Source organism: Athene noctua, chromosome 6, assembly GCF_965140245.1.
Source record: "Athene noctua chromosome 6, bAthNoc1.hap1.1, whole genome shotgun sequence".
Taxonomy (NCBI): domain Eukaryota; kingdom Metazoa; phylum Chordata; class Aves; order Strigiformes; family Strigidae; genus Athene; species Athene noctua.
This window is the reverse complement of record NC_134042.1, coordinates 34,941,497-34,967,214: the sequence shown is the minus strand read 5'-3', so window position 1 is coordinate 34,967,214 and position 25,718 is coordinate 34,941,497. Positions and strand designations below refer to the sequence as shown.

The window sequence follows — 25,718 nt, the reverse complement described above, 5'->3', positions numbered from 1 at the left end:
GAAACTCCCCCTCCGCGGTAGGGGTCGGTGAGTGAGCGCGGTGGGAGCGCACCTGAGGGGCCGTGCGGGCGGCCAGCCCGGCAGCGCCTGGCGGGGACGAGCAGGCGGGGGCCGGCGGCCGCCGGGCGGGAGGAGAGGCCTGGGCGGGAGAGGCGGCGGGCGGCCGGGCAGGAGCGCGGGGCAGGGCGCGGCCCCGGGGCAGGGCGCTCCCGCTGGAGCTGCGGGCAGCAGGCGGCCGGCGGCAGCCGCGAGCGGGCGGCGGGGCGGCATCCCAGCAGGTACCGGCCCGGGGCTGGCGGGAGCGGGGGCACCGCGGCGCAGGCGGAGCGCGGCGCGGGCAGCGGGCGGGCGGCAGGTGCGGGCAGGGCCCGCCGGGGAGGCCGAGCGCCGGGCCGGGCCGGGGGACCACCCCCGGCGGCCGTGGACTGCCCGCGGCCCCGCGGTGGCGGCCGCCGGCGGAGCGCGGAGCCGGGCGTACGGCGCCGAGGCGGCGCGGGTGTCCCCTGCGGGCGGGCCCTCCTCGGGCCCCCGCCGCGGGTGGCGGGTCGCTTGCCTGTAGTCGCCCATGGGAAATGTGAAGCTGGGCGTTGTGTGCCCAGCAGAACCACTCGGTTGCCCATCTCCGGCAGCCTCGGTAGCCCGTGGCTCACCCCAGGCACATGGCCGTGCGGGAGGGAGGGCCGGCCGGGAAGGTGGGCTGTTGGTGGGCTGCCTTGCTAAAGGGACTCTTCCCTTTATATCGCTGATGTGGCTGAATGTAACACAACTGCCTTGTCTGTTGATACTTTGAGTATTTAAGCGTGACTAGACAGCGATAATTGCAAATTACTGTTTTCTCACCGTGCATACAAGGCTCCTCAGAAACAAAAACTAAGGATCTTCTTTACACACCCTGATGTATTTCACCTGGTGCGTACTGATAGGTATATTGAATGGGACAGCGCGTTTTTAAAGTCAGAATTCTTTAAGGATGTTAGTATGTTGATCTCTGAGGTTTTTCAAAGTAGGCTAAAACTTGACTAATTCAACCTGCAGAACGTGAATTGCAAAAGGCAGTGTTACTGGGCAGTTTGTATTAGAGGTGATGCTGCACATCTGGTGTGCCCTTGCCACCGTGCTACAGTATCGGTGGGGGTTTGGGAGTGAAGGCTTTTCAGTGCCTGGGGCTTGGGGTTTTTTTATGGCTGTATGAGTGTTAATTTGACAGTATGCTTCCAAGATTTGGCTCGACTATATTTTCTATCAAGTGACAGACCTTGAGAAATGGAGGCAGGTAGAAAAAGAGTAACTATAGGGAATTACTACAGAAGTTAATCTTCATTAAAATTAGGTCCAAGATTAAATTGTCTTAAACTGTTATTGCTGTAAGAAAATTGTAAAACCCAAATATTCTGTGAGGATTTATCTAAGCATTACCATCCTCAAGAGAGCACGTTCTCTAGGAACGCTTTAGGTAATTAGAGATCTGGTTTAGCCAAAACTCAGAAGGAAGTTGTGAATATAGCTGGACAGTTTCCTTTCTGTACTAGATGAAATTAGCATCAGAAAACGTATTTACTGAATTTACAACCTGCTGTATCAAAGAACACTGTTAAAGCAGCAGTCATGATAGTAAGCAGTTTCAAACTGTCCTTTTCAAAAGCCACAGTGTATTTTTTAATGCATACCATACCACTGGATTCCTGGATGGTTTAAATCACTCTGGTTATTAAACAGCAGTCTGAAATAAGTATCATCTTAAAGTGGTCTTGTAACTCTCCTTCAATGTGAAAACATGCCAAATGCCTCATGTGATGCATTTCTCTAGATAAGAATGGAAAGGTTGATATCATGGCCATTCCTACAATGTATGCTTCCAGTCAGTGCTGTGTAATTGTGCAGGAAGAGAACTGGATCTCAAGGGACATACACTGGGACACAGCTGTCAAGTCCTTGAGCAACTACATGATTCTGTGGGCACCTGCTCCTCAGAGCTAGATCCTTGCAGTCCTAACCCTTGGTCTCAGATCTGTGCAGGCTCAGGTTTTTCCCAGCAATACTCACTTGAATGCATTGAGGTCTCCTGCTTTATGTGGCTTTAGTTTTGACAGTGTTGATTAGTCATGTGCCCAAGTTGTCCAGGGATCCAGAATTTCCTTGGCAAGTTGTTCTTGGGAGAGCTGAAGTGTCTTCAGATTACATATAGCTGATCAGGACCACTTAAAAACCATGCAGAGGAGAATATTGCCATGCCTTTTTTTTTTTTTTTCCCCCCTTGATATTCTTTCTACGCTTTGTCTGGAGCTGTTAACCAGATGTGAAGAGCCAAGTTCTGAATTTGCATCTTTCATTTCTCAAGAGAGTGGTAGAACCATAAACCTGTGTGTTCTAGGCTGGTGGTCTCCGACTCCTTACTTACAAAACTGTTTCACCTTCCTTTCAATACAGAAATATTCATAAGGTGAGCTGTGATCCTACAACTCAGTGGCTAGGGCATAAACCCAGGAGTAGTGAAGTTTGATTTCTTGTCCTTGTTCCAACTGTATGTTAAATATTAAAAATATATTTGCAGAATACATGTGGCTAAGCAATATTGAATTTCAAGAAAAAAATATTTATTATTAAAGTGTCCCTTGATTCTTTCAAACACCTATAAAAATCACACCTACTAAAACTGCTGCTCCTAAAGGGTATGTTGGACCCCACAGAAGTCCTACCAATTCCACTGCCCTTCCTTCCACTTAATTTAGGTGATGGATCCCCAAGTGACCAAGTCCTCTTTCTTCTTACGCTCTGGAAAGAGTGAATGTGGGCAGGATTGTTCAGTCAGTCATGTGTGTGTAAGCTATTGATTTACAGAGTTGGAGAAAACACTCAGACTCAGGTCTTTTTTTTTTTTTTTTTTTTTTTTTTTTAATCCTTTGTCCTAATCATTAGGCTCAGTCATTTTACTTGTTTGTTCTGTCCGTTGTGTTTTGTGTCAGCTGGCTTGCTCTTTGCTCAGCCTCTGTTCATCGTGCTCACAGGTGTTTTAGTTTCAGATGTACTTCACTCAAAATGCACTCCCCGGGGTTGTGGGCTGGCTGTGAAAAGGGCAGTCCTGCTCTGGCCCCCTGCTTTCCCAAACACTGCATTCTGACCCCACCTTGTACCGTCAACCACAGGGGGAGGTGGAAAATGACTTTTTTAAAAAAAAAAAAAGTTTGTTTATTTTCGTGGTTTAGTTTTGCATCTAATCAGTGAGCTGGGCCAACTCATGGTGCAGCTGCATGTTTACTAGATCTAACAGGAATGGTTGTTGGCAAGGGAGAGCCAAACTGCCCCTCCGGTAGCAGCCAGCCCTTTAGGCGAGTTGAGGACAGGCAGGCACAGCCCCCATGTGTGATGGGCAGAGCCTTAGAAGGGCAGCCTCCACTAGGAAGCCACGCTTTGGCTAGTTTAGGCCTGCTCTCTGCCTGTGAATCCTGCATGCTTTGGTTAATACCAGAAGTATCCTTTGGCTTTGGTGGAAACATTTATTGAACTTGTTTGCTTGATTAAAATGCTATTTACTTCATTTAGTGAATTTTGCATGATGCATATCCTGACCTGTTGCTCCCCTCTTCAGACTCTTGTTTAATTTTATCAAAGAGCAACTTTGTTTACTCTGAATTGCTATCTCCCAAGATACCTTAATTCTGGTAAATATTCTCTCTCTAATCTAAGTAGGACAACACCCAATCTCTGTCAGCAGAGAACCTAAGATTTCCTCTCTCTAAAGTGAAGGGCGAAGCATGCTTTAAGTAGGACAGACTGCGTTTAGGTTAAGCCATGTTGTCATTCTGGTTAGTAATGCTATTCAGGCTCCCTCAGAAAGATTGCTTATGCAAAGAAAAATTATGTTGACAGCGTTTTGTGACTGGGATGAATCTTCAGACCTAAACTGAAGAGCCTCATGTAGGAAGAGGTTCAAATTCGGGGTTTGGTTTGAGCTCATCTGTGTTGCATCATATCTCTTACTCATGTTAATACTTTGAACTGTGCAGAATTGATGAGGAGACTTCTCTTAAGCTTAGCATGAGTGTTTGCCTGTCATCACAGCTGAAGTTTACATGAATTCAGTGCCAAAAAGAAATTATGTCAGCAATCTGATGCTTATCTTTCCTGTAAATCGTATCCTGGTGATTTTGTTTTGAAGCTTTGTTTTTCAGTGATCTAATAGCCACACTTATACTGGAGAGAACAGATAATTAGGCCCCAAACGAAGGCCCTTGGTGTTTGGGGGGTTTGCGTGGTCATTGCAATGAGCTGTGGGTCCGGCCTGAAGAACTGGTTCTGGAGATGCTGCTTTGGCAATTAAACCAGCTTTGAAGTCCAAAAAAGCAATCTAGAAAGACCATGACCCAGTGGCCTCAAAACCTATTAGGCATTTAAATTAGTTTGGCACCTGTGCTTTGGATCCTGGAACCTGGATGTGGACTTGTACAGTGTGCGGTAGCCTGAGCAGGTGGGTGCCTGACTACCTGCCCAGCTCTCCTGGCCACCGGGAAGGCAGAGGGTGGTGTGCTGAGCCCGTGCCCCCTGTGCCCTCATTTACAGAGCATGCTGGGGATATGTTAATGCACACATGTAGTGCCTCGGCTTCGTCTGGTGTGGCAAGCTGGAAGGCTGCTTGGCCTTTGTGGGACAGTCTCCTCACCAGAGCTGTGGGAGGGTCCCTTCCACCTGCAGGAATCCAACCCCTCGCTCCCACAGAGCCCTTGTGCCTGCGGGCTCAGGGGGCTGGATGTGGCCCTGTCCACCCTGCTTGTTGAAGCTGGGCCAGGGTGAACAGCGTGAGGTGGTTCATGTGGCTGGAAGGTGGCCCAACCCTTGACCAGGGGCTGGAGGGGCCAGATAAAGGGGAGCTAAGGGTGGGTTCTCTTTAGGAAATGCCGGCATCTGGTCTGCTGTGTGTGTACTTCTGATGAGGAAAGCACCTGCCGTATAGAGAGGAGGGTTAGTCAGAACAAGGTTGAAAAGTAGCTTGAGCTATCAGTGATTCTGTGGTTAGCAGTGAACTGGTACAAAAACAAATGGTGTTTCCTATTTCTGAGGGATTCATGAATCATTGTTTAGTACTGATCTTTTAGGTGACAACAAAAAAAACATTCTCAAGATCAGCTCCGCAGTAGAGGAACATTCAAAACCTTTTACTTCTGGGTTGGGTTTTTGGTTTGGGTGTTGGGGTTTTTCTTCCCCAATTTATTTTTACAAAATGGGATTGTTGGCCTCTAGGTTGGAAACTCTCTGTCAGTCTTCTGTTCAGGTTCTCTCTGCTCAGCAATGACCGGAGTAGCTAAAAGGTTTCCTCCATGAACCCTTGATTAAACTCAGAACATCTCCCTGAATCATCCTGGCTTTCATTCAGTTCAGTTGGTATGTGTACTTCCAGATCTAGTTTCACCAGCATGTGAAATCATGGGTCAAAAATATCTTGTGAAGAGTGTTGATTTAAACTCAACAGGATTAAAAAACCCCATACATTCATGGTGTAGGTATTGCTCACTTTGTTGTTAAGCAAATCTTCCCTGGGGGGAAAAAGGGAATGGTAAGTTCATGCTGCCAATTTCTGCTCTCAGGACCTCTATCTTCTCAGAAGGGAGCAGAGCCCCACCACTGTGCCCCATAGTTGTAGCAGCATTTGGCCAATAATAATTGGGATGTTAAATGCTCCCATAAAATTAAGACAGTTCTGATTTCTGCTGTTTTCTCCCAATGTCTATGCAGAATTTTTAAAAAATATCTCTTTTATGCAGTGCCTGGTTACCACTCATCTGCCTGGGCATCTGCCAAGTACTCCAGCCAGTACAGCTCTCTGAGAGGCTCTGCTGGGGCTGTTAAAAGTGCTAAAAGCAAAAAATAATAAATAGTTGTACCTTATAAAGATGAGATCCTCCTGGACTTGTATTTTAAAGGGTGTTTAGACAGCTTCCTGAGCTCAGTTCATGTGCCCAGCAGAGCCATATTCCCAATCTGGTTTGGATTTGAATTAATTAAGATCAGTTCCTATTTCCTGTTCTAGAGTAATTAATTTAATCTCTTTTCATATGAGTCGTACTGCTGTCACCTGTTTCCTTTCTTAATCTCAGCTATAGTCTTTTAGCCTTCCTTTTATACAATTTATGTATTTCCCTCCTCTCACTACAATGCTGTAACTGGTTATAGAGTGACAGTGTAGAGCAGAACTGCTGAACAGGGAATCATCATCCTGTGGAAACTCCATAGTTTAGAGGAGTTTTTGTTTTCATCATGAAACAAAATAATAATTACATGTAAAATAACTATTAATGTAAAATAACTAATAAAAACCTGCTTCAACTAAAACAAAGCAGTAGATGTGTATGTGCATGTATAGATGTATATATAAAAAAACTAGTCCATCTTGACTCTTGTAGGTCACCAGGGTTTCCGTCAAGTAGTTTTAGTGGTAATGAAACTATTTTTCCATGCAAAACTGTTTGGGTTTTCTTCTTTTTTTCATATATACAGGAGGAGCTATTTTTCATTAGCTGTCTGGATATTATATGAGTGTCCATGTGTTTACTGTGTGGCTCTGTATTCATGGCAGAGGCTGAGGAGTCCTGGATGCCATTCAGTGCTCTCTTTCAGTGATTGCATTGAGTTGGTTTCCAAGGGCCGTCTTTTCAAAGGTAGACACATTTAGCCATGTTAGGGATTTCCACTGCACAGGCAGATGCTTTTGCCTAAAATACCTTCTTCTTGGCTGTCCTATTGAAAAATACATCCAGATGTTTCCAGTTCTCTTTGGTATCAGGGCTGTAGAGTGACGGCTGACAGTTCTATTTTTGTGGCCTCCTGCCATTACTGCAGAAGGAGAAAAAAAATGGATTAAAATCTGATACAGAATACATAAAGAAAGTCTTAAGTTTTAAGTTAGATTATAAAGTAACCATCAGTGATTTTTTTCCTAATATGCTTAGAGCAAAGGACTTATCTTATGTTGAATTCTTTCCATGTTCTCATCAAAAGCCAAGTTCTTTTCACAGATATTTCAGTCTCTTAAGTTTTCTTTACTGGTGTCCTGACTTCAACTTTTGCTTTGCTGTTTTCCATCTGAATCCAAAGTGATCTGCAGTCCAACATAATGGATTTATTCTTTCGTGTTTACTGCCCCAATACATACCGTATTGTACATCCTTGTCCAAGTCAGTGAATTTATCTACACTTCACAGGAACATTGTTGTCAGTTCAGTATCTGGATGAATTGGTTACTTGCCTAATGCAGCATTAGGAAGAAACACTATCAACTTTTACAGCCCAGAGCGTAGGGGATTCAGCGTATTAAAATTCCAAGTTTTACGCTTTATCATGGAATAGATTTATGATATTTCCTTCTTAATTCAAATATAAATCTCTCATGAGAATAACTGGCTCAGATTTATGGAAGTTGTTCTTTTGGCCCTTGTAAATGATATTATTAATCTTCTGTATACTGGGGCAGGCTTGGATTAAATCTGCATTTAAGGGCTGCAGGTGCAAGGCTATAATGCTGAGCTAGAGTCAGAGTGTCCCTGGGGGCCGTGTCAGAAGGATGACTTTGGATCATGTACTCCTGCCAGGGCTTGTTCCCTTTCTCCAAGGGGTGCCTGGAAAGTAGAGGCAGTTGTTCCTGTAGCACAATAGCTCAAGCACACACACCTGCTCAGCTTTATTTTTCTTCAGGGAAGTAGGCAAGAGCAATTAGTTCTTTGTGACGTACTCTGTCTGGTGGTCTGTGCCTGGGCTACATGTGCAAATGTACTGAAGGCCATTTGGCCTCTTCCAGTCTGGAGCCCTGGGAAGGAGCAGCTGCTGAGCTGAAGGGGACCACAGCTAGATTGCACAAAGTGCCCTTTCTGTAGGGTTCAGCTCAGGGCCTGCACGAAGGAAGACGTATATTAGATCATCTTTGTATGGGCAGAGAAGCTGGAGGGAGAAGGGAAAGTTGCAGTAGGACACAGCATGGTCTCTCACAACTGCATTTTGGAAGACATGGTTGCTCCAGGTAAAGCTTCTGTCCTGGTTCGGTTAGAGCTAGACCTCCTCAGCAGGAGAGCATACGAAGCACATCATGGGATCAGAGAGCGCTCTTCTTTTACTGCTATGACAACAGCTCAGCTAAGAATTGACTTCTGAGGTGGTTTTCTTTGTCTCAGGAGAAGCCTGCTAAAGCTGAATAAGTAATATTTTTGTACAATTGTCATTCCCCAACTGACAGTAGTGAAGTATTGCTGCTGATTACAAGAGGTTTAAACTTTATGTATCACTGTTATCTCTAGGTGAGGCAGCAAACAATATTTTACCTGAACACTACGACAATCACCAAGAGGGACTGTGGAGATGCTCTCTGTGGGTTCCCATTCTCCTTTTTTCCTCCACTTGCTCAGAATATAGTCAGGAGGATGCAGAGGCAGCAGTGAACCACTAACCATTTTGGATCTCAATACAACGCTGTGGAAATGAGAGCAATCTTGCCCTTACAAGTATTAATGAAATATCACCTTATATTATCCTTTGATATTGTTGAGTTTGAGGTGTGTAGTTCACTTCTGGTATCAGCCTGAATAAACGTGATCAGAGAAGTGGGATAATGTTTTGAGAAGAACTGTACAAAACAGACATGAATGCTGTAAAACTTACAGGTTTAAACTTCTCTACATGGCCTGATTTGGCCTATTTAGCTTATTGAAGAGAAATAGAAGGTTAGATCCTAACATTTTAAGATCTAAATGAATAAAAGAGATACTACTGATAATTTACACTGTTAATATAGCAAAGACTTAAAAACTGGGAAAAAAATTAAACTGGAAATAGAGTTAAAATATTAGCAGTGGAGGTGGTTAGCTATTGGAATATTTTCTGAAATAAAACCCCAGTGTCTTCCTGCTTAAGTTGCTCAGTGTAGCGCAGGAGTAACTGGTTGAAATCCAGTGGTGTCAGTAACTGAGGAGGGTGGGAGAAAAGTACATAATGGGCCTTCTGGTCTTCAAAAGTAAGATTCTGCTTTAGCAGACTTGACCAAGTGAATGAGATGAATTTGCAGGACGGGACGGTGCGGGTTTGGACCAGTGGTCCATTCAGTTTCCTGTTTCTGGGATCAGCGAGAGGAACCTGTAAAGCTTCCCCTGATGGGCTGTTGTGCCATCCTTTACCAGCGCGGGAAGGTGCTTCCTGTGCCTCGGCAGTTAGTGGTTTGTTTGCATCATGGAGCATGACACTTCTCCCAGCAACTCTTTACCATCTATTTCTGTTAGCAGATATAATTGTGTAACTACTTAATGCCAGTAGGCTCTTTGCCCCAGGAAAGCTGTGCATCATAAAATTCCCATCATCTAAAACAGGTTAATGATGCATAGTCCTTTTTTAAAATATGTAATTACACTTTTTCTTCATTTATTTGCTGCATTGGGAGAGCTTTGTATCCCTTCATTATGTTTCTGTCAAACTGTAAAGTGTCTCTCACAAGAATGCCTCTCTGGTTGTGTCCTTGAAAAGCCTTCTCATAGTGTCTTTTTCCTGTTGTGTTACTTCAGCATCTCCTTTGTGATCCACTGCTTTCAAGCACAGAAGAAAGGAAAGCTTCACATTTTCTTCAGTTTCTTGGAAGGCAGAACTGGAATAATCTCTGTGTGCAAATTCCCAGTGTTTTCATGCTTTTCCCTGGGTTGTGGTTACAAGTAGTGAAAGAAGGTGTATGTACAGACACACCCCTAGTCACTGCAGATAGCACTGTTGTGGGGTTCTCCTGAAACAAGCATAGATAGGAGCCTCTTATCATGTAGCAGGTAGGTGTGTGTTGGCACGATCATTTTTGTTTCCTTTTTTTTTTGCCCCCCTCTCTTCCTTCAGGCAATCTAGTTCTGCCTGGGTTTATAGTGAATAGGAACAAAAGCTTGCATCCTGTCTTTCCACATGCTGACATACTTGAAGTCCCTCTCTCTCCTGTATGTGTGGTACAAATCAGACCTGCCTACAGCCCCCCCCAAAAAGGGCTTTTTTAAAACTGTGAGCTTTATGTCTTTGGCAAGTGTATGCCCATGCATAGTGTTATGTGTGTAGGTGGGTGCATGTGCTGTCCTTCCTGCTACAGTAACGAAGTACCTGGAGGAGGCAAATTTCTTGAAACCATTTAAACTGTTTCACTAGTGTTGACCAGTTTTGAGATGCAGTGGTCACAAGCCACCACTCTTCAGATGAGGAGCTGTGCTCAGACCAGTGCACAGCTCCAAGATGCTCTCCCCCAGAAACAAAACTGCAAAACAGCTGGCCGTGGAAGTTAAACCTTCTGCAGCATCTGCACTGTCAAAAGAGCATCCTTCTGACTTGCAGCAGAAGCAGCTTTTTCTGTGCTGTGGTAATCATCTGGAGACCTGTGGTGGTATTGTTATGCTCTTTGAAGGATTTATATGACTGGGATTGACTGCGTCTCCCGGATCTGAAAGGCACAGAGGTAGCATAAACGTGGTGTTTGGCTGAGGTGTGAACTGGCAAGCTTGAGCTCGCTTTTTCCACTGGCATGTCCTCTGATGTTGCAGAGTGTTGTGTCTCCACTGGGGCTACTGGAACTGTAGACAGTTATGTCATTCGAGGATCTGTCCCAAATGCTTAATAACAACCCATCATCCCTGTTTCCGGATATTTTCTTTTACACCTCCTGCTTTGTGAGGACTTACTGCTACTAGAAAATTTGCCATGATGTGTTTCTGGAACTCAGATCTGAGAATGCATTTTACACATTTATGGCTGGCAGTAAATCTCATAATGTCTGAAGCCTCTGGTTTAGCCAGCTTTCCCAGTTTGAGATCAGCTATTTCACCTTTGTGTCTACTGAATAGTTTTAAATATGTTACCTGTTCAAGTTCTGTGGATCAGTGTGTGCCTAAATCCAGTAAAATACGTTGGCAGCCTATAAACTTGTTGCAAAACACACCCTTTCATCACAGGGCAGCAAAGACCTGACATTTCTTTTCAGACTGCTTTCAGCTTTTAATATTTTATATTGTGATCATCCGTTTTTGATCATGTTCTTTTTATTTAATAAGCTGTTGAAAATATTTACTTTCTTCTCCAAACATCTCTGTCTTGTAACCATTCTGGAGGCATCTGGAACTGAAGTCTTTGATGCTCTGTTTATCTGATTTTAGCTCATTCAAAATTTCTATCAGAGAAATCTGGAAATCGTTAAGATAATTTATGTTCTCCATCTAAACCCATTAAAATAGTAGTGATTGTAATTCTCTAGGCTCTGTGTATGTGTGTGGTTGATTTTTAAACTTTGTTGTTTCCAGGATGTTCTAATAACCTTGGCTCTCCTTCTGCCTTAGTGTGGAAGGACTATTGCTGAGTTACATTTGATTATCTTAACTTTGGCTTGATACTGAGAAGAGAGAAATGAAAAAAAGATTACTGAAATCAGTGGAAAACACCAAGAAAGAGAAGGAATTTGGAACACAGTTATAGGATCTGAGTTCAGTTCCCTCTTCTGCTGCAAGTGATTTCTCCATCTCAGTTTTTTGTCTGAAAATCAGGGATAATTCTCCTTTTTGTCCTGTACTTTTCTCAGTCTAATTAATCTCCAGAATGGAGGATGTCTTTGATGTATGCATATTGCCCAACAAAAACTGACCCCAAAACTTAGGATTCCTTGACTGTCTCTAACTTCCAGTTACAATGGATGGCATTGCTGTACTTTTTGGAATTTGGTGGTGCACCTAAAAAATGTCTCTGTAGTTCAGGTTTATTTGGTAAATTTATTCCCAGCTGAATGCATGTTAGCACAACCTTTTAACAACTGTTAAATGATATACTGGGGTTTCTTGGGTAGCTGACACCAGCAAAAGGTTATGGCATGTGGGAGAAGTTTAACCTTTGATAGAAATGTCGACTTCTGTCAAGATCATGAAATACTTGTTTAATCTTCTACAAGATTTTTGTTAGTTTTCAATTAATAATAAAATTGAATAATAATTTGAGGTAAAAAATCATGGAAAACAACCTTTTAAATTTCTCTCTGTCCCACATGGTTAAGACAAAAGTTTTGCATGCAGTGGAAGTTGTATAACTAATCATAGGCAACTTTGGAAGTACAGATGTGAGAAAGTAAATGAACTGGGAGCCAAGCCATCTAATTTACTGCCAGGATTGCTTTTCATAACTAAAACAAAAAACCAAATATATTTATCTCTGTAGCTTAGTTAAGTGAATTAAAACTTTAAAAAATAATTGAGACATCCGTGTCATGATTTTGCGAATAAAGCAAAGTACTTTAAGCAAAATGAGGGAGGACTGTAATGTAGATAATGTGTCCCTCAGCAAATGCTACCATTTTTTTTGTAATTTGGCTGTGGTATAAGTCTAGGAACACAAGCACAAATTTTGTCATTGAAACCATTACATTTTTAAACTGAAAAGTGTAAACTGTTCTAGTCTCCTACTCTTGGAACTTTCTTTTCAAAATACTGTATTTAAGCCGAAAATTAATCGGAAACTCTTAAGTTATGTGTCTATGTACTTTGGCACTGACTACTGATATTACCTTGCCTACAAAACAGTAATCTGTAAATAGTGTACTCTTCCATACAGTAGGCAGTGATGAATTGCTTTATATTTGTCTTCAGATAGAAGAAAAAAAAAAAAAAGTATGAATGTTTGCATATTGATAAATGAGAAAAAAAAAAGATAATAGTCAAAGACTGTCATAGGTTACTTGGTGTTACTGTGAAAAACATAGTCTTTTTTTATAGATAGAAGTACAAAAAAATGTAGAATTGCATTATTACTGTTATATCCTCAATATCCTTATGTAGCCTTTTCTTTCTAGGTAAGGCACTCAACCCTGTGATAGAAAGACAAGTGCTTGTGACAGACAATTTACATTAGTTTGTTTGCTCACGTTAATGGTTCCAGCTAAACAATTCTGTGGAAAGAAATTACTACTGTGAACTGAATTTTCTCTGATGCAGAAAAACTAATTTTTCCACTTTATGTAGCTGGAAAGCAGGGCGGTTACTGACATTTTGGTTTCTCCACCAGCAGTAGCGAATAAATTCAATCTGGACATTTTGAGATAAAAGACTGTTTTCCCTGTACAAACTGCCACTGAGGCTTAGATACCATTGTTGCAAAGCTTAGAGCAAACAAAGCAGCTGTTTCAGCCCACTTTAAACATGGTGAACAAGAGTAAAGCATATTAACTCCAGCTGTGTACTGATAACAGCTGGGAAGGAAAATCACTTCAAGAGAACCTTAAAGTAAACTTTGAATTCTAGCAGGCTTAGCTGTCATGAGTGCGCCTTCAAGGGAGAAGCAGCAGTGAAAATTTGATCCTTAGAAACATGGAGAATTTAATGAGAAATTCCTGTGCCTCTTTTTGTGCTTATGTAAAGATGCAGAGCAGGTTCTGGAGTCAGTGGCACTGCCTCTGAAGATTCTCCTTGCAGATTTCATACTGTACTTACACTCAGGGACAATTTTAAGATCAGGACAAGTACTGAGTGATGGGTTCTGTGCAGAGTAATGGTGTCCCTTTTAAAGCAGGCTATTGCACCCCTGCCCTGTCTGGTTAGAGACTATACTGTAATCTCTTCAGTAGTATACTGTTTTCCAGATTAATGTGTACCAGTATTCATCCTACTTCTGAGGTTTTTATGTTCAGGTCACTTGGGTTTTGTTAATTCTGGTCTGTTGAGCACAAAGAGCAGTATAAAACTAGAGGCAATAATTAATGTCACTTAGTGGTAAAACCAGCAAAAATTATTCAGAGAAATTGTATTAAACCAAGTATTCCTTAGGTCGTTGTTGCAGTAGAATTATGGTTTACTTAGGTTTAGGTCTAATGGGAATATATTTTAAGAATTTCCTTCTAATCAGTACTTTGTTATAGTGCATGATTAAGAATAATTCTGGAACAGTTATGTAGTTGTAATAATAAACCTTCGTTGTATTTCACACTAGTATTTTAGAGATAAGTTAATTCAAGGCTTCCTCATGAAGCCACGTGCTCTCAGTGATTCTGCAAAACCTGTAAGTTAAAACATAAATAGCAACGCTGAGGTACTGTAGAGCGCAAAAGAGCAGGTCAGTAAATATGTGCTGTGTTTGGTCAGTATTTGCAAATTGATATGTCTATTGATAACTTCCAGTTGCACCCTACCCATGGAAATAAATAACGTTAAGGTAAGAAAGCACGTCTGCTAAGTTAGATGACGTGTCCGTAGCTTAATAGTTAGATGCCGATCTTAATTGGCTTTTAATGAAGGAAAAGTTTTGGGGATATTAAAGTTGTTTCCACAGTATTTGTGGTTCACATACAAAGAAAGTGACGTCACTGTTCAAGCTGCATGTGGGAATGGGTTCCATGCTGGAGTGCAGAAGCTTTCAGCCATTTCTTGCGATTGAAATAACTGAGCAAATGTGTCCATTTTTGTGTAATTGTCATTTCTCTGTGCTTTCTCCCTTTTGCTTACTTGTTGTCTTCCCCATCCCTCCAGCTTATGTTCACATTCTGTTTGGTGTCTTCTAACCTCCATGGAGTTGGACTCATGTCTTGGATATGTTCTGCAAAGAACCTTGTGTACTTTAGGTAGATGTAAAAGGACTAGACTTAGACAGCTAAGTTTTGGATGGAAGGGAACGCAGCTGTCTGTGTCCCTCTGAAAAGAGAACATAAGGATATGAATAAAGACATTTAAATGAGGCCAGTTAGTATTGTCATAAAGTTCTTTTAATGTTAACCAGCTGTTACAGACTTGTTCTCATTCTTTAGTAGATTACATGCCTCTTATTTTGCTGGAAGTCAACGCACTCTATTTCTGTATGCATAGTAGACAATTATATAATAAAACAGGTCTTCAGTTTCATGTGTATACAATTATGAGAAAGCAGTAGTTCCTCAAAGAAGGCAATTCTGGCATCATTCACAGAGTGTTTTCAAATGTAAAGTATGGAGTATGTTGAGTGAAAAATGTAAACGTGTATGGATGTATGTGAAAATATTACATGAGTGAAAAGAGGATAGGAGAAACATGAACAAGGGAAACAAAATAGAAACCACATCTTGCAAATGACTTGACAGTGGTTTTTCAAAACAGCTGTAAAGCTGTGTAAACTCCAAAGCCTGATGGCACACAAAAATATAAGGAGAATTTTAGTATTCCTGAAAGGCAGGGACCTGTCTGAGTGGGTCACTGAAACCACTTGAATGCCGTACATTGAAATTATTATCTCTTTTCTTGTGCTTTTATATAAAAAATAATTTGTCTCAGTGAGAGAAAGCTGATGGCTGTGATCCTTTTATGGCTGAAGTAACTTTCTCACTGGCCCTGGGACTGTGTCGAGTAAGCAATCACTTATTAAATAACTGATAATACTGCATTTTGATTTCAGTTATTCCCATTACTACAGTTTGTTTTATTGTGTTTTTCAGATTTGATAACTACACTGAATCTTTGATTGTAGACTCCTCTAAACTGCAGCACTGAAAACAATGGCAACAGAATGTATAAAAAACTGCTGTAAATGGTGTCTCTGCATGGAAAAAGAAAAAAATTATTGTGAGTTCTGACATGACATTGAGTAAGGGTTTTGCTGTTCTGGCTTCATTAATGATGAGACTTCCTATTAATAAAATGATTGTGTCACCCTTGATAAATGAATTGTTTTACAAATCCAAAATTATTTTCATAACTCTGCTTGGAGATTGAACACATGCTTGCTAGTGTTATGAATTGGAACTGAAAAATAACACTTGTCTCTAGTCTGCTCCTTGCATTCTAGAATGCTGTCCAAAAAAGCCAGCTTTTTTACCCAAGGTTTTGTGAAGGTCTTGTGTCTTTCAAAGTCTAGGAGTGAACACTTTAACTCCCTGCCTATTTGCTGCTAGAATTTTCTTTCGTGTCTTAGTTGTTTGAAGAACTCTTCTATGATACAAGTGTATCTCTTGTAAAAAATCATTTAAAAGCAAGGTAGGTATAAATATAGAAGTTTGGGTAACAAAGTTTTTGGATCAGTACAGGTGTGTACTGATGAGTACAGGTGTGTACATCACAAGAATGAGTATCTTTACCAGGTGCTAGTCCTGAATGCTGGTAAAATTGAATACTAGCAGCCGTTAAGTAATGTATCAAGAACAGATCCTACTAAATAAAAGAGATCTGTTCACAGTATTGTTCAAAACTTAATGCACATGTGGACTGTCTGTGTTTCTTGCTCTTTATTTTTAGCAGTTTCCATGGAGCAGGAATCTGAAGCAGTAGCCACAAGCAAGCCAACTATTGTAGAGAAGCCTCCATTGTCTTCTGTGTCAGTGAAGCGTCAAGTTGGCTGCTCAGAGGATTATCTGCTTTCTAAACTGCCTCTGGATGGTCAGGAGGTACCGTTTGTGGTCCCTCCATTCAAACTGGCTTATGTACAGCCGAAGAACCTTCCTAGTATCTCACATGCTGGAGGGATTCAAGGTAAAGCATTAGCTTCTGCTACTTCTTTAAAGTTGTCAAGTATTTCTAATGAAAACATATGTTTGCAGAACTCTAGAATACTGGTCTTGTTTCTTATCTCTCTGGACACCCAGAGAGGTTTTGAGAAGGATGTCATCCTACTATGAATCTCTGTGATGTTGCATGAATAAAACTGAGAGGGAGGGTTGCACACTGCAATCATACTGAAAGTAATGGAAAACACATAAAGGAAACAGATGCTTTACTAAAGAATTTATTGGAGGCAAGGAAAGACCTAACACATCCTCAGCATCCAGATCACTCAAGTAAAGAAGGAGGGTGGTCTGGCTTTCATGTTTAATGTACTGATATGTTTTAACATACTAACACATATTCCTTTTAAAATTTCACCAATAGATAGCATGTGCTACTACATGGTGGAACTTTTTGCCCCTATTTTCTCCTCTTTTTGCTGCTCTTTGGGAGACCAGAGGTCACAGATCTCAGTGGTGTAAGGTTGCCCATGATACTATGATTCTTTGCTTCACAACAGTCTTGTGCTTCAACCTCTGTCAGTCCAATGCTCAAACTGCCAAAATGATGTACATATTGCACACAGGCACAGTGGCATTTTAAAGGAATAGGAGCCTGGCCCAGTAACATGAGTTACAGGACATAAGCTATCGCTAGGCTCTTGGTCCTGCCAGGAGATGCCTAGAATTAGGTAAGGGAAAAGTTTGGCACAGGGGCATACCTGAATGATTGTTTTCTCTAGAATTGCTTTGCCTCAGTGGCATAATATGCTGGTAGTATGCTTTTAGTCCCATGTGATTGTATTTCTTTTCTGAGGGTAGAAACCTAATAACTGAAAAAGGTCAACTGCATGTTACATAATAACTAATGCAGTACGATCTTAACTTTTTTGTGTTTGTGTGGTTTTACTCCCACCCTTCTCTCTTCTCCCTTGCTGTTCCTTTTTTTCTCCCACATGCCTATTACCAGACTTCCTCCTCACCCTCACCCACCCCTTCTGGTAACACTGGCACCAAAGCCAAGCTAATCAGCCTAGCAGAGCTTTTCAGTATAGATTGGCCATTCTGTGCCCAGTCTTTTTAGTGGGCTTTTTTTGTGGTGTCTGCCTCACCAGATATGGACAGGCAACCTAATAGCTGGAGGTAGAACATGTGAGGCCCTCCTCATCTCTGAGACTGATCTCCTTCAGCCTTACCACTTGCCTGCTAGTTCTTGTAAGTCTGTATTTGGACAAGGTGTGGAAGTGCAGGGCATGTTCCTGGTAATCCCCTTTCTTACTGGCTCTTGGTTCAGACTCTGCCTTACTTTATCCTACCTCATCGTCAAGATACTGTACAGTGAAGTCCATCAGGGACTCTGAAGTATGTGAGTTCTCCAGAGAGAAGGAAGATTTGTCTAACAACCTTTAGATAAATGTTTTCTTTGTTCATGCTGTTCTACACAATCTTACCAGTCAGTGACTTATAAACCGGTGACTTGTATTCATTGGGAATTCTGCATCATCATCATCATTTCTGAAGGACCTGGTGAACAGAGTGGTCCTTAGGCTATGAAGCTGGTAGATCTTCTAGCACAATGACCTGACTCTTCATAATTGTCTGTCTCAAGCAAATATTTTAAATTCTTGAACAAATATTTGAAAAGTGGCTCTTATGTCAAGTAGGCAACTTCCATTTCTCCTTCCAAATATAAATACAACTTTTTAAGCCTCATTAAAGTTGTGTTTAAAAATGCAAAGTTTACTTTTTCAGGAGATTTACTAAATATAGTGAAGTGTTCTGTCATTCCTTCTTCACATTAGCCAAAGCACCAGCATATTCAAAAAATGTATTTAGAGTATTTTCTTAGACCGTTGTTAAATATCTGTAGAAGTCCAAGTTCTGCTCTCAGTTCCGCTCCATTTTCCTTCAGTGAGACAGGACATACTCAGCGTTAGTTCTTGGCATCCCTTCTGAAAGCAATTAAGTTCTGGCAGCCTTTCTCTTCAATACTCACTGTGGTGTGTCTCATGCTCTCACGGAAGTAAGCTAGCAGGAAGAAGTGTGCTCCTGGTCTAGAACACTAGCTTTTCCGTCATCTGTTGTGTAGCAATTCTTTATGGCCTCACTTCTAGTATTCATCCCAATTTACGTCATGCTGAAGCCCATTATACTTGAATTCTTGCTTTATCATCTCTCATGTTCCATCTCACTGTTTTAGTTATTCTTTTTTACTTACTCTACTAACACCTGCAGGAAAGGATTTTACTGCAATGATAGTTTGCCTCTTATGCTGCAACATATTTGCAGACTTGAAGGCACTTTATACTGGGGTAAAGATCTTTTTATCCGATAGGTTGAAGCCTAGGGAGGGGGGAAGTGACGGAAGCAAATGTCAGACTTTGGCAGAGTCCAAGTCACCCTATCCCCATTCTCTACTGTACTGTTATATATGGCTTATTTTTGCTTCAAACAGACAAAATGAAGCACTACAGCCATGTTCTTTACTGTTACGGTGACCAAGATGTGCATGTTTTTCTGAAATTATTATAAATAAAGGAAATAAAAATAGGGCAGCAGTGCTGTAACAGACTGAGTAAAAGGCTGGGATTCAGACATTCTCAGATCTGTCTACTTGTGCCTGAGCCAACGATTCAAGTCATTTTGGACCAGTGATTTTACCACTGACAGACTTCCTATGGAAATTGAATGACACAGAGACTGCAGTCACAAGTTGTATTATCTTTCCATACAAGACCCTCTTGAAGGTCTGGAGATCCAATAGCTGAGTGGGAATTTCCTGAATAAGTCAGAGGTTTTCTGTACACATGGCCTTTCTTTCCCTGTTAGTTTCTGTCTTGCTGTCTGTCTTTAGAGACTTCTGTATTTTAACTTGTTAGGCATTTATTATGAAACTCCAGGACAAGGTATACATAGCTTTTCATGGCCAATTTAATTCTAGCGTTTGCTAGCACACTGTGGAAATCTGACATAATGCATGTGTGTTTTCTTTCTTTTTTCTTTTTTTTCTTTTCCCAAAGTAGATAATATTGAAATATTTTGTCCTTTGCCCTGAAGGCACTCTGCCTGCCTTATGAAGCCAGGCAGCATGTGTTATGTCTGGAACTTTTGCATTTGATGTTTATTTGTGCTCTGCAGAATCTGCCAGAGCCTCGTTTGGTGACCGGAAAGCAGAACTGCACAGCGTGTACCAATGGCCCCGCTATGACGTGTACAACCCCTTCTATTTGGAGCACCGGGTTTCGCCAGATCTGATGAGGCGCTCCCAAGCAAAAACAGATCATAGGAAATTATATGGATCAGGTGAGAAGGACAGCACTCTTACTGTTCTGTCTTTCTCCCTTTCCCAGGGTTTATAGATAAGAGCAAAAAGCCATTAGTCTAGAGAAGATTACAGCAGTTCTCAAACTGGCCTGGATGCTACAGACACTTCGTGGTTGGTGAATCAGTCTGTGGAGCCAGCTCTGCTTGATTTCCAGCTGTGTTGTTACTTTCTGTCTTTTGGGGTCTTGTATGCATCATACAAAGGTAGACAAGTTGGCAAAGCAAGCTAGCATAGCTGCTTTCAATCCAAACCAGGATGTAGTATTGGAGATTCCAGCTACCAGTAATAAGAGTGTTTGAGGGAGATGAAAGAAGGAAGTCGGCAGTGTGTTGAGTGGAGACATGCCTGAGGAGTATATATATGGAGAGAGGAATAAGCATCAAAAAACATTTGGGAGCAGATGATAATAACAGGTGCAAAATGGGGAGTGATGCTCTATGCCTATGTTTTTGTAGTTTGCTTTCAAAGGTGCATAAATGTCCCCACTCCTCATTATGTAAATGTGTTTAAGAACAGGGAAGGGCTGTGAGATAGTAAGTTTAGATACAAAGTGTTCGGCTACCTTGATAAAAATTTTCTTCTGTGCTGTTCATTGGTATATGTATCCTATAATGAATGTTTAGTGTAAAGTAGATGACTAGCTTGCCGTGACTGCTAATGCAAATGCATTCAGAAAACTTACACACTCGAAGAAATGTACACACATCTATTGAATCAGAAGCTGGCAACAGTATGCATTTTTAAAGATGTTTTATTTAGAATGGTATAGCATGCTTATCTTACAGCTGCAGGAAATGTCTCCGTCTGTGTCCTGTTTTAAAAATAATTCTGAATCACCATAGAGACCACATGAAGAGACTACTCCATATATTATTTTTTTTTAAGAGAACAAAACACATGTAGAATTTTGCTGCCTTTAAGGGTTTTGGTTTTGCTAGACTTTGTAAGTACCTCTGGTGGGAGCCAAACGGGTTGTATAAAACTGTCTTGAACATCTTCCCTTCAGTTCGTCGTTTCTTTTTCCATTTTTCTTCAAGCTAAGTAAACACTTCACTAGTTTTGTCTTAGTAAGCTTAAACACAAGAAAGGTCACTTTAGTGTGTCTAGAGTACAGTTCTAAAATGCCTCTTCCTCCAGAGTTTTTTGACAGCTGTTTGAAAAGCTAGATGATTCTTCTCATGCACATTGATAGACTATTTAAGCAAAACTCTAAGCCTATTTTGTTGCAGTAAGTGCTATGATACTTTACACGTGTGTGGGCTTGAGAACTACAGAATGTGTTTATTTGGAAGGTATGAAGTGAAATTCTTGAATTTTCATGTGAAGTCCCCTCTCTTCATCTTAAAAAACAAAACAGAAACAAAACCAGCAACAAACTGAAAAATTGATTAATATTTTCCCAAAATTCTAGTTGTTACTGGTAAACAACATATGTTTATGGTTTATGCTGCTTTTATATTTTACAGACAGCTTTCTCAGTGTAAAAATTGTCTTTTTTCCATTAAAAATGTAATTTTTTGAAAGAGGCACCATCTCTTCCTCTACCACCTCCATGTTCTTTGAAAACTTTAACCAGCTTTACTAGAAACAGCATATCGTACTGTCTTTAAAGCATTTCAGTGGTTGGTTGGTAACCTGTAGGCTCAAATGGATGTTTCCTAGTAGTTTGTGAAAGTCATGAGTACTGAATATGGAATATCCATAATCAATTTCAAATCAAGTAATGGGCTGGTCTCGCCTATTTAATCCCATTATATCAAACAAGATTTCTAGGCCTCTGTATTGGGTCTGGCTGAGGTGGAATTGGTTTTCCCCTGCAGCAGCCCTCACGGTGCTGTGGTTTATGCTGGGAGCCGGCAGGGTGTTGGTAGCAGCCTGGTGCTGTGGCTGCTGCTGAGCAGGGCTTACACAGCACCAAGGCTCCTTCCGACATTCCCCCCAGTGGGACGGGGTGGGTGAGATCTTGGGAGGGGACACAGCCAGGACAGCTGACCCGAACTGACCCAAGGGCTATCCCAGACCATATGACTCTGCTCAGTATAAAGCTGGGAGAAAGGGGGAAGGGGGGGGTCACCCTTGGTCCTCCGAGGCAACCACTCCGCCTATGGGAGCCCTGCTTCCTGAGAAGGCCCCACATCGCCTGTCTATGGGAAGGAGCAAATAAATCTGTTTGGTTTTTTTGCTTCTGCGCACGGACCTTTGCTTCACTTTGCTTATTTTAAAACTGCTTTTGTTTTACCCACAAGGGTTGTTTTGTTTTGTTTTTCCCCTATCTTATTTTCTTTCCCCTCTTTGCCCTGTTGAGAAAAAAAGGGGAAGGGAGGGAAGTGATAGAGTGACTTGGTGGGTACCTGGCATTCAGCCAAAGTCAAACCACCACAGCCTCCTATGATATTATAATACTATTTCTACACCAGGCTTAGTGAACAACTCAGCCCTTTTGTATCATGCACAAGAGAGAATTTAGAGCTTATGCCAGACATACAGATCTTCATTAAATTTTATCTAAATTATGTTGTTACTTTTTCTGCCATGGGTTGTCAAAACTTTCTTCATCTTTTGTACTCTTTTTCTTCTTTGGGAAAAAAATAAAATCTTTATTGTCACATCTCACAATCAACATAATTGGCTCTTTCTTTTGATAGCAATAAAAGGGAAATAGATATTTAGTAATGAGTGATGTAATTCTATTAAGTTATGATCTGTGAACTCTAATGGAAGTCTTCTGAAACACCATAACAGAGCACTGCAATAAAAAGCAGTTTATTGTATCAGAGAGTTTTAGAAGTTAAACCATACTGCTTTCATTCATTTCAGTATGGTACAGTTTTGAAGTTGGAAGGCTTTGAAATCTTCTTGAACATTACTTGAGTCAGCAAAGATTCCTGAAACAGTGGCATTAATTCAGCTCTCATTTTCTACTATTGTTGCATAATACACATAGACAATGTGCTTTAGCTCTGTATTCCTTTGGGGTCAAAAGAAAACTGATAGGATCTACTTAACCACCTGCAACTACTGAGGGAACTACCCTTCTATAAAATGAAGATCTTTCTTTTGTGCCATAACAAGTACCTGTCTCTTAGAGTTAAGACTTGCTTTGTTTGAGATCTAGTAGGGGTGCAGAGTATGGTGCTTTGGCACTGTGTTCAGTAAAGCAAGGGAGATGAGGCCAAGTTTAGCAGGCAGCATGTTTCTGCTACTGGGATCTTTACTGTGGAAAAAGTTCAAAAAGGAGACCAGGCTAAACCCCGGTTCTGGATTATTAGATTTAAAGACAAGGCTTTTGTGTTTTGCTAAAGCATCTACTAAAAAAACTTTTCTCTTGAGGCAATAACTTTGAGTCAGGCTCCCCATTCTACTGATGCTACCAATGTGACCAGTAAGTTTGAACTATTTAAAAGATGGAATTGATCAAGGTATTTTGATGTCTTGTTCTCTCCATTTTGTCATTTCAGGTAAGTGTTTTGGGAAAAGGAAGTAGGGAAAGGCGCTGATGTCCTTTTAACTAGGTTTCAATTCTACCATAGGTCTACTTAAATTTTTAAAAAATCTTCTTAATTTTTTTTTTTTTTTTTTTAGCAGTGATGCTTACATGATTTGTATTGCTCTCCTTGTCGTTTTAGTTAGTGATTTAAGACCTAGTGCTTTGCCTGGATCATTTGATGTAAGTCGTTCAATGTTTGATCTCAGAAGCCCACCTCATCGATTCATGAAGGTGAGTTCCCTTGTAACTTAGATTATAGTGAAAACTCTTGATCTGTCTGTTCCTGTTGCATTGTATTTTCAAAGTAAACACTGAAGGGCATTGTACTATGCACGGGAAGGACTAGAGGGAAAAGTTCAGCATCTTGACCAGCTTCAAGAGGATATTTCCTGGTGTCTCCTCTGACTACTGCTGTTCTGGCCCAACAGAGCTGTTGAGAAACCTGAGCAGGCTGTTAGGCAGGACAAGACAGACAAGAGGTTGTGGTTCAGCATCTTGTGATTTCTCCCATCAGTTGCAAAATGGAACATTAGAAGTTTCCATTGTTTAAAAAACCACTGCATTTTTCTTCAAATAATCGTCTTTTACATAGAGAAGTTGCATGTATATATCAGTGAGCAGAAAAAAATCTGTGCTGGCCATCTGTGTCATGTATTAGCTCCTTGTGTCAAAGTAGTAATTCCATGCTGCTGAATCACGAGGTTAGTAGGGAATGCAAGAATTATTTGAAATTGGGTGTTGTTTCATTTTCATCATGTCTTGTCTGATGGTAGAATCTCTCTGGCTTTTTGCATCTGTTGCTCTGAATGAAGTGACTTTTTTCTCCCCCCAGAGATATGATTCAGTCTCCAGTGTACCTAGCAGTACCTCTTCCAGGAAGGATTCACAAGGCAGTAACAGGAGTCTGGGTAATGTTTTGTCTGTTCACCTTGCAACTTGGAACGTTAAGCTGTCTAAGATGTCTCCACTGTTGGTGACTTTTTTTTTTTGAGATTAATCTGATTAGCAAGTCAGTTTGGAGATTATTTTGCAGTTTCAAATTAAGAGTTTTGGACTTACACCTTCCTGTTGTCAGAAGACGGAGCAGGTGAGCCTTTCAGGAGTTCTCATGCTTTTGAAAAGTTCATCCCTGGATTTACTACCCCAGTGGACTAAGAAATGACAGATGTTCTGTTAGAATAGAATGCGGCACCTTGGTCATGGCTCTAGTCCTTTTTCGTGTATTGGTGTTTTTCTGTGGGAAGTACCTGGAATGCCATACTCATATGACACTGAGAATTTGACAGGCAAGAATATTGCATGCAAATCTAGTCCCCTTATTTATGAAAGAATGCTGAAGAAATGGAGATACTGCAAAATAAACACTCAAAAGCTAATCCAATCCCTACAAAAGTCACCCTGCTGGAAATCAGAATTTCATGTAGTCTCCTCAAAAAGAAGACCTAGTTTCAGTCATGACAGAGAAACACTGAATACTAAATGGGTATTCTGACTTGGAGAAAAGAATAATAATAAAACATTTACTAGGCTGGAATTGAAATCTGAGAAAGATAAAAAGCAGGCCAATTTATAAACTTAACAGTGGAAGTGATTAAGGGAAATGATAGATCATAAATATGTTCATGTCTCAAGCACGTGCTTTTTTTTCCTTCTGTAAGTTGTTTGAGTACAATACAAGTTGTTAAATGCAATAGAGATAACTGAGGTAAATGTGAAGGCTTTTAGCTATGCAGAAAGTCAGGCCACAAGACTTCATGGATATTTTGTCCTTAAAATGTAGGTGTTAAGATATTTGAAAGTTATTTTGAGAGTTTTCAAAGATAGGCAGTCCACCTACTAATCAGTTCCTTTATTCTTGGAATGAACTTTTAAGATGTTGCTAAAAACACTAATTGGTTTTCTTCCATAGATACTATTACATTATCAGGTGATGAACGAGACTTTGGAAGACTGAATGTGAAGTTGTGTTATGTTTCTTCTGTAGAACAGATTTGGATCACGGTTTTACATGTAAGCAAATATAAATAACTTGATTATTATTTACTCAAATAGCTATTGTACCATACTTAGTGTTAATTCTCATTAAATTTGGCTCTCTTACTTTAAGGAATACTTTTACAAGAGAAAGAAAATTACTTCAAAGTATTAATAAATTTCAGTCAAATATAGTACTGGGCTTCATTCAAAGTATCTTCCTATCTTTTTTTTTTTTTTTTCCTGTTGCAATCTCTGTTCCGCTGCAGTAAAATAGTAAAGAGTGGTATATAACTCTTTGTTACTATACATATGTTCTAATTGTGGAGTGAGGAACTGTTCAGCATAAATAAGAAAGCTGAGCTGGTCACAGGCTGGTCCTGCTGTAGAAATTTTCCTGTGGAAATTTGGAGGCAGCAAATTGGAGCAACTTTGAAGGAAGCATTTAACTGACTTTAAATATAACA

General features: G+C 40.9%; 1 protein-coding gene across 2 annotated transcripts in view; it reads left to right on the top strand.

The window, feature by feature from the left end:
* The first annotated feature begins 210 nt into the window (after positions 1-210).
* TC2N (tandem C2 domains, nuclear) overlaps positions 211-25,718 on the top strand; it is a 34,477-nt gene continuing 8,969 nt past the window's right edge. The window contains exons 1-7 of one of the 2 annotated variants that reach the window (XM_074908554.1): positions 211-278; positions 15,425-15,551; positions 16,224-16,454; positions 19,604-19,768; positions 23,417-23,508; positions 24,110-24,185; positions 25,187-25,287. In XM_074908554.1, coding sequence (XP_074764655.1) covers positions 15,485-15,551; positions 16,224-16,454; positions 19,604-19,768; positions 23,417-23,508; positions 24,110-24,185; positions 25,187-25,287 — 732 coding nt within the window. In that variant the 5' untranslated portion in view covers positions 211-278; positions 15,425-15,484. Of the gene's footprint in view, positions 279-15,424; positions 15,552-16,220; positions 16,455-19,603; positions 19,769-23,416; positions 23,509-24,109; positions 24,186-25,186; positions 25,288-25,718 lie in introns of both variants that reach the window. The other variant, XM_074908553.1, reaches the window with a different exon arrangement.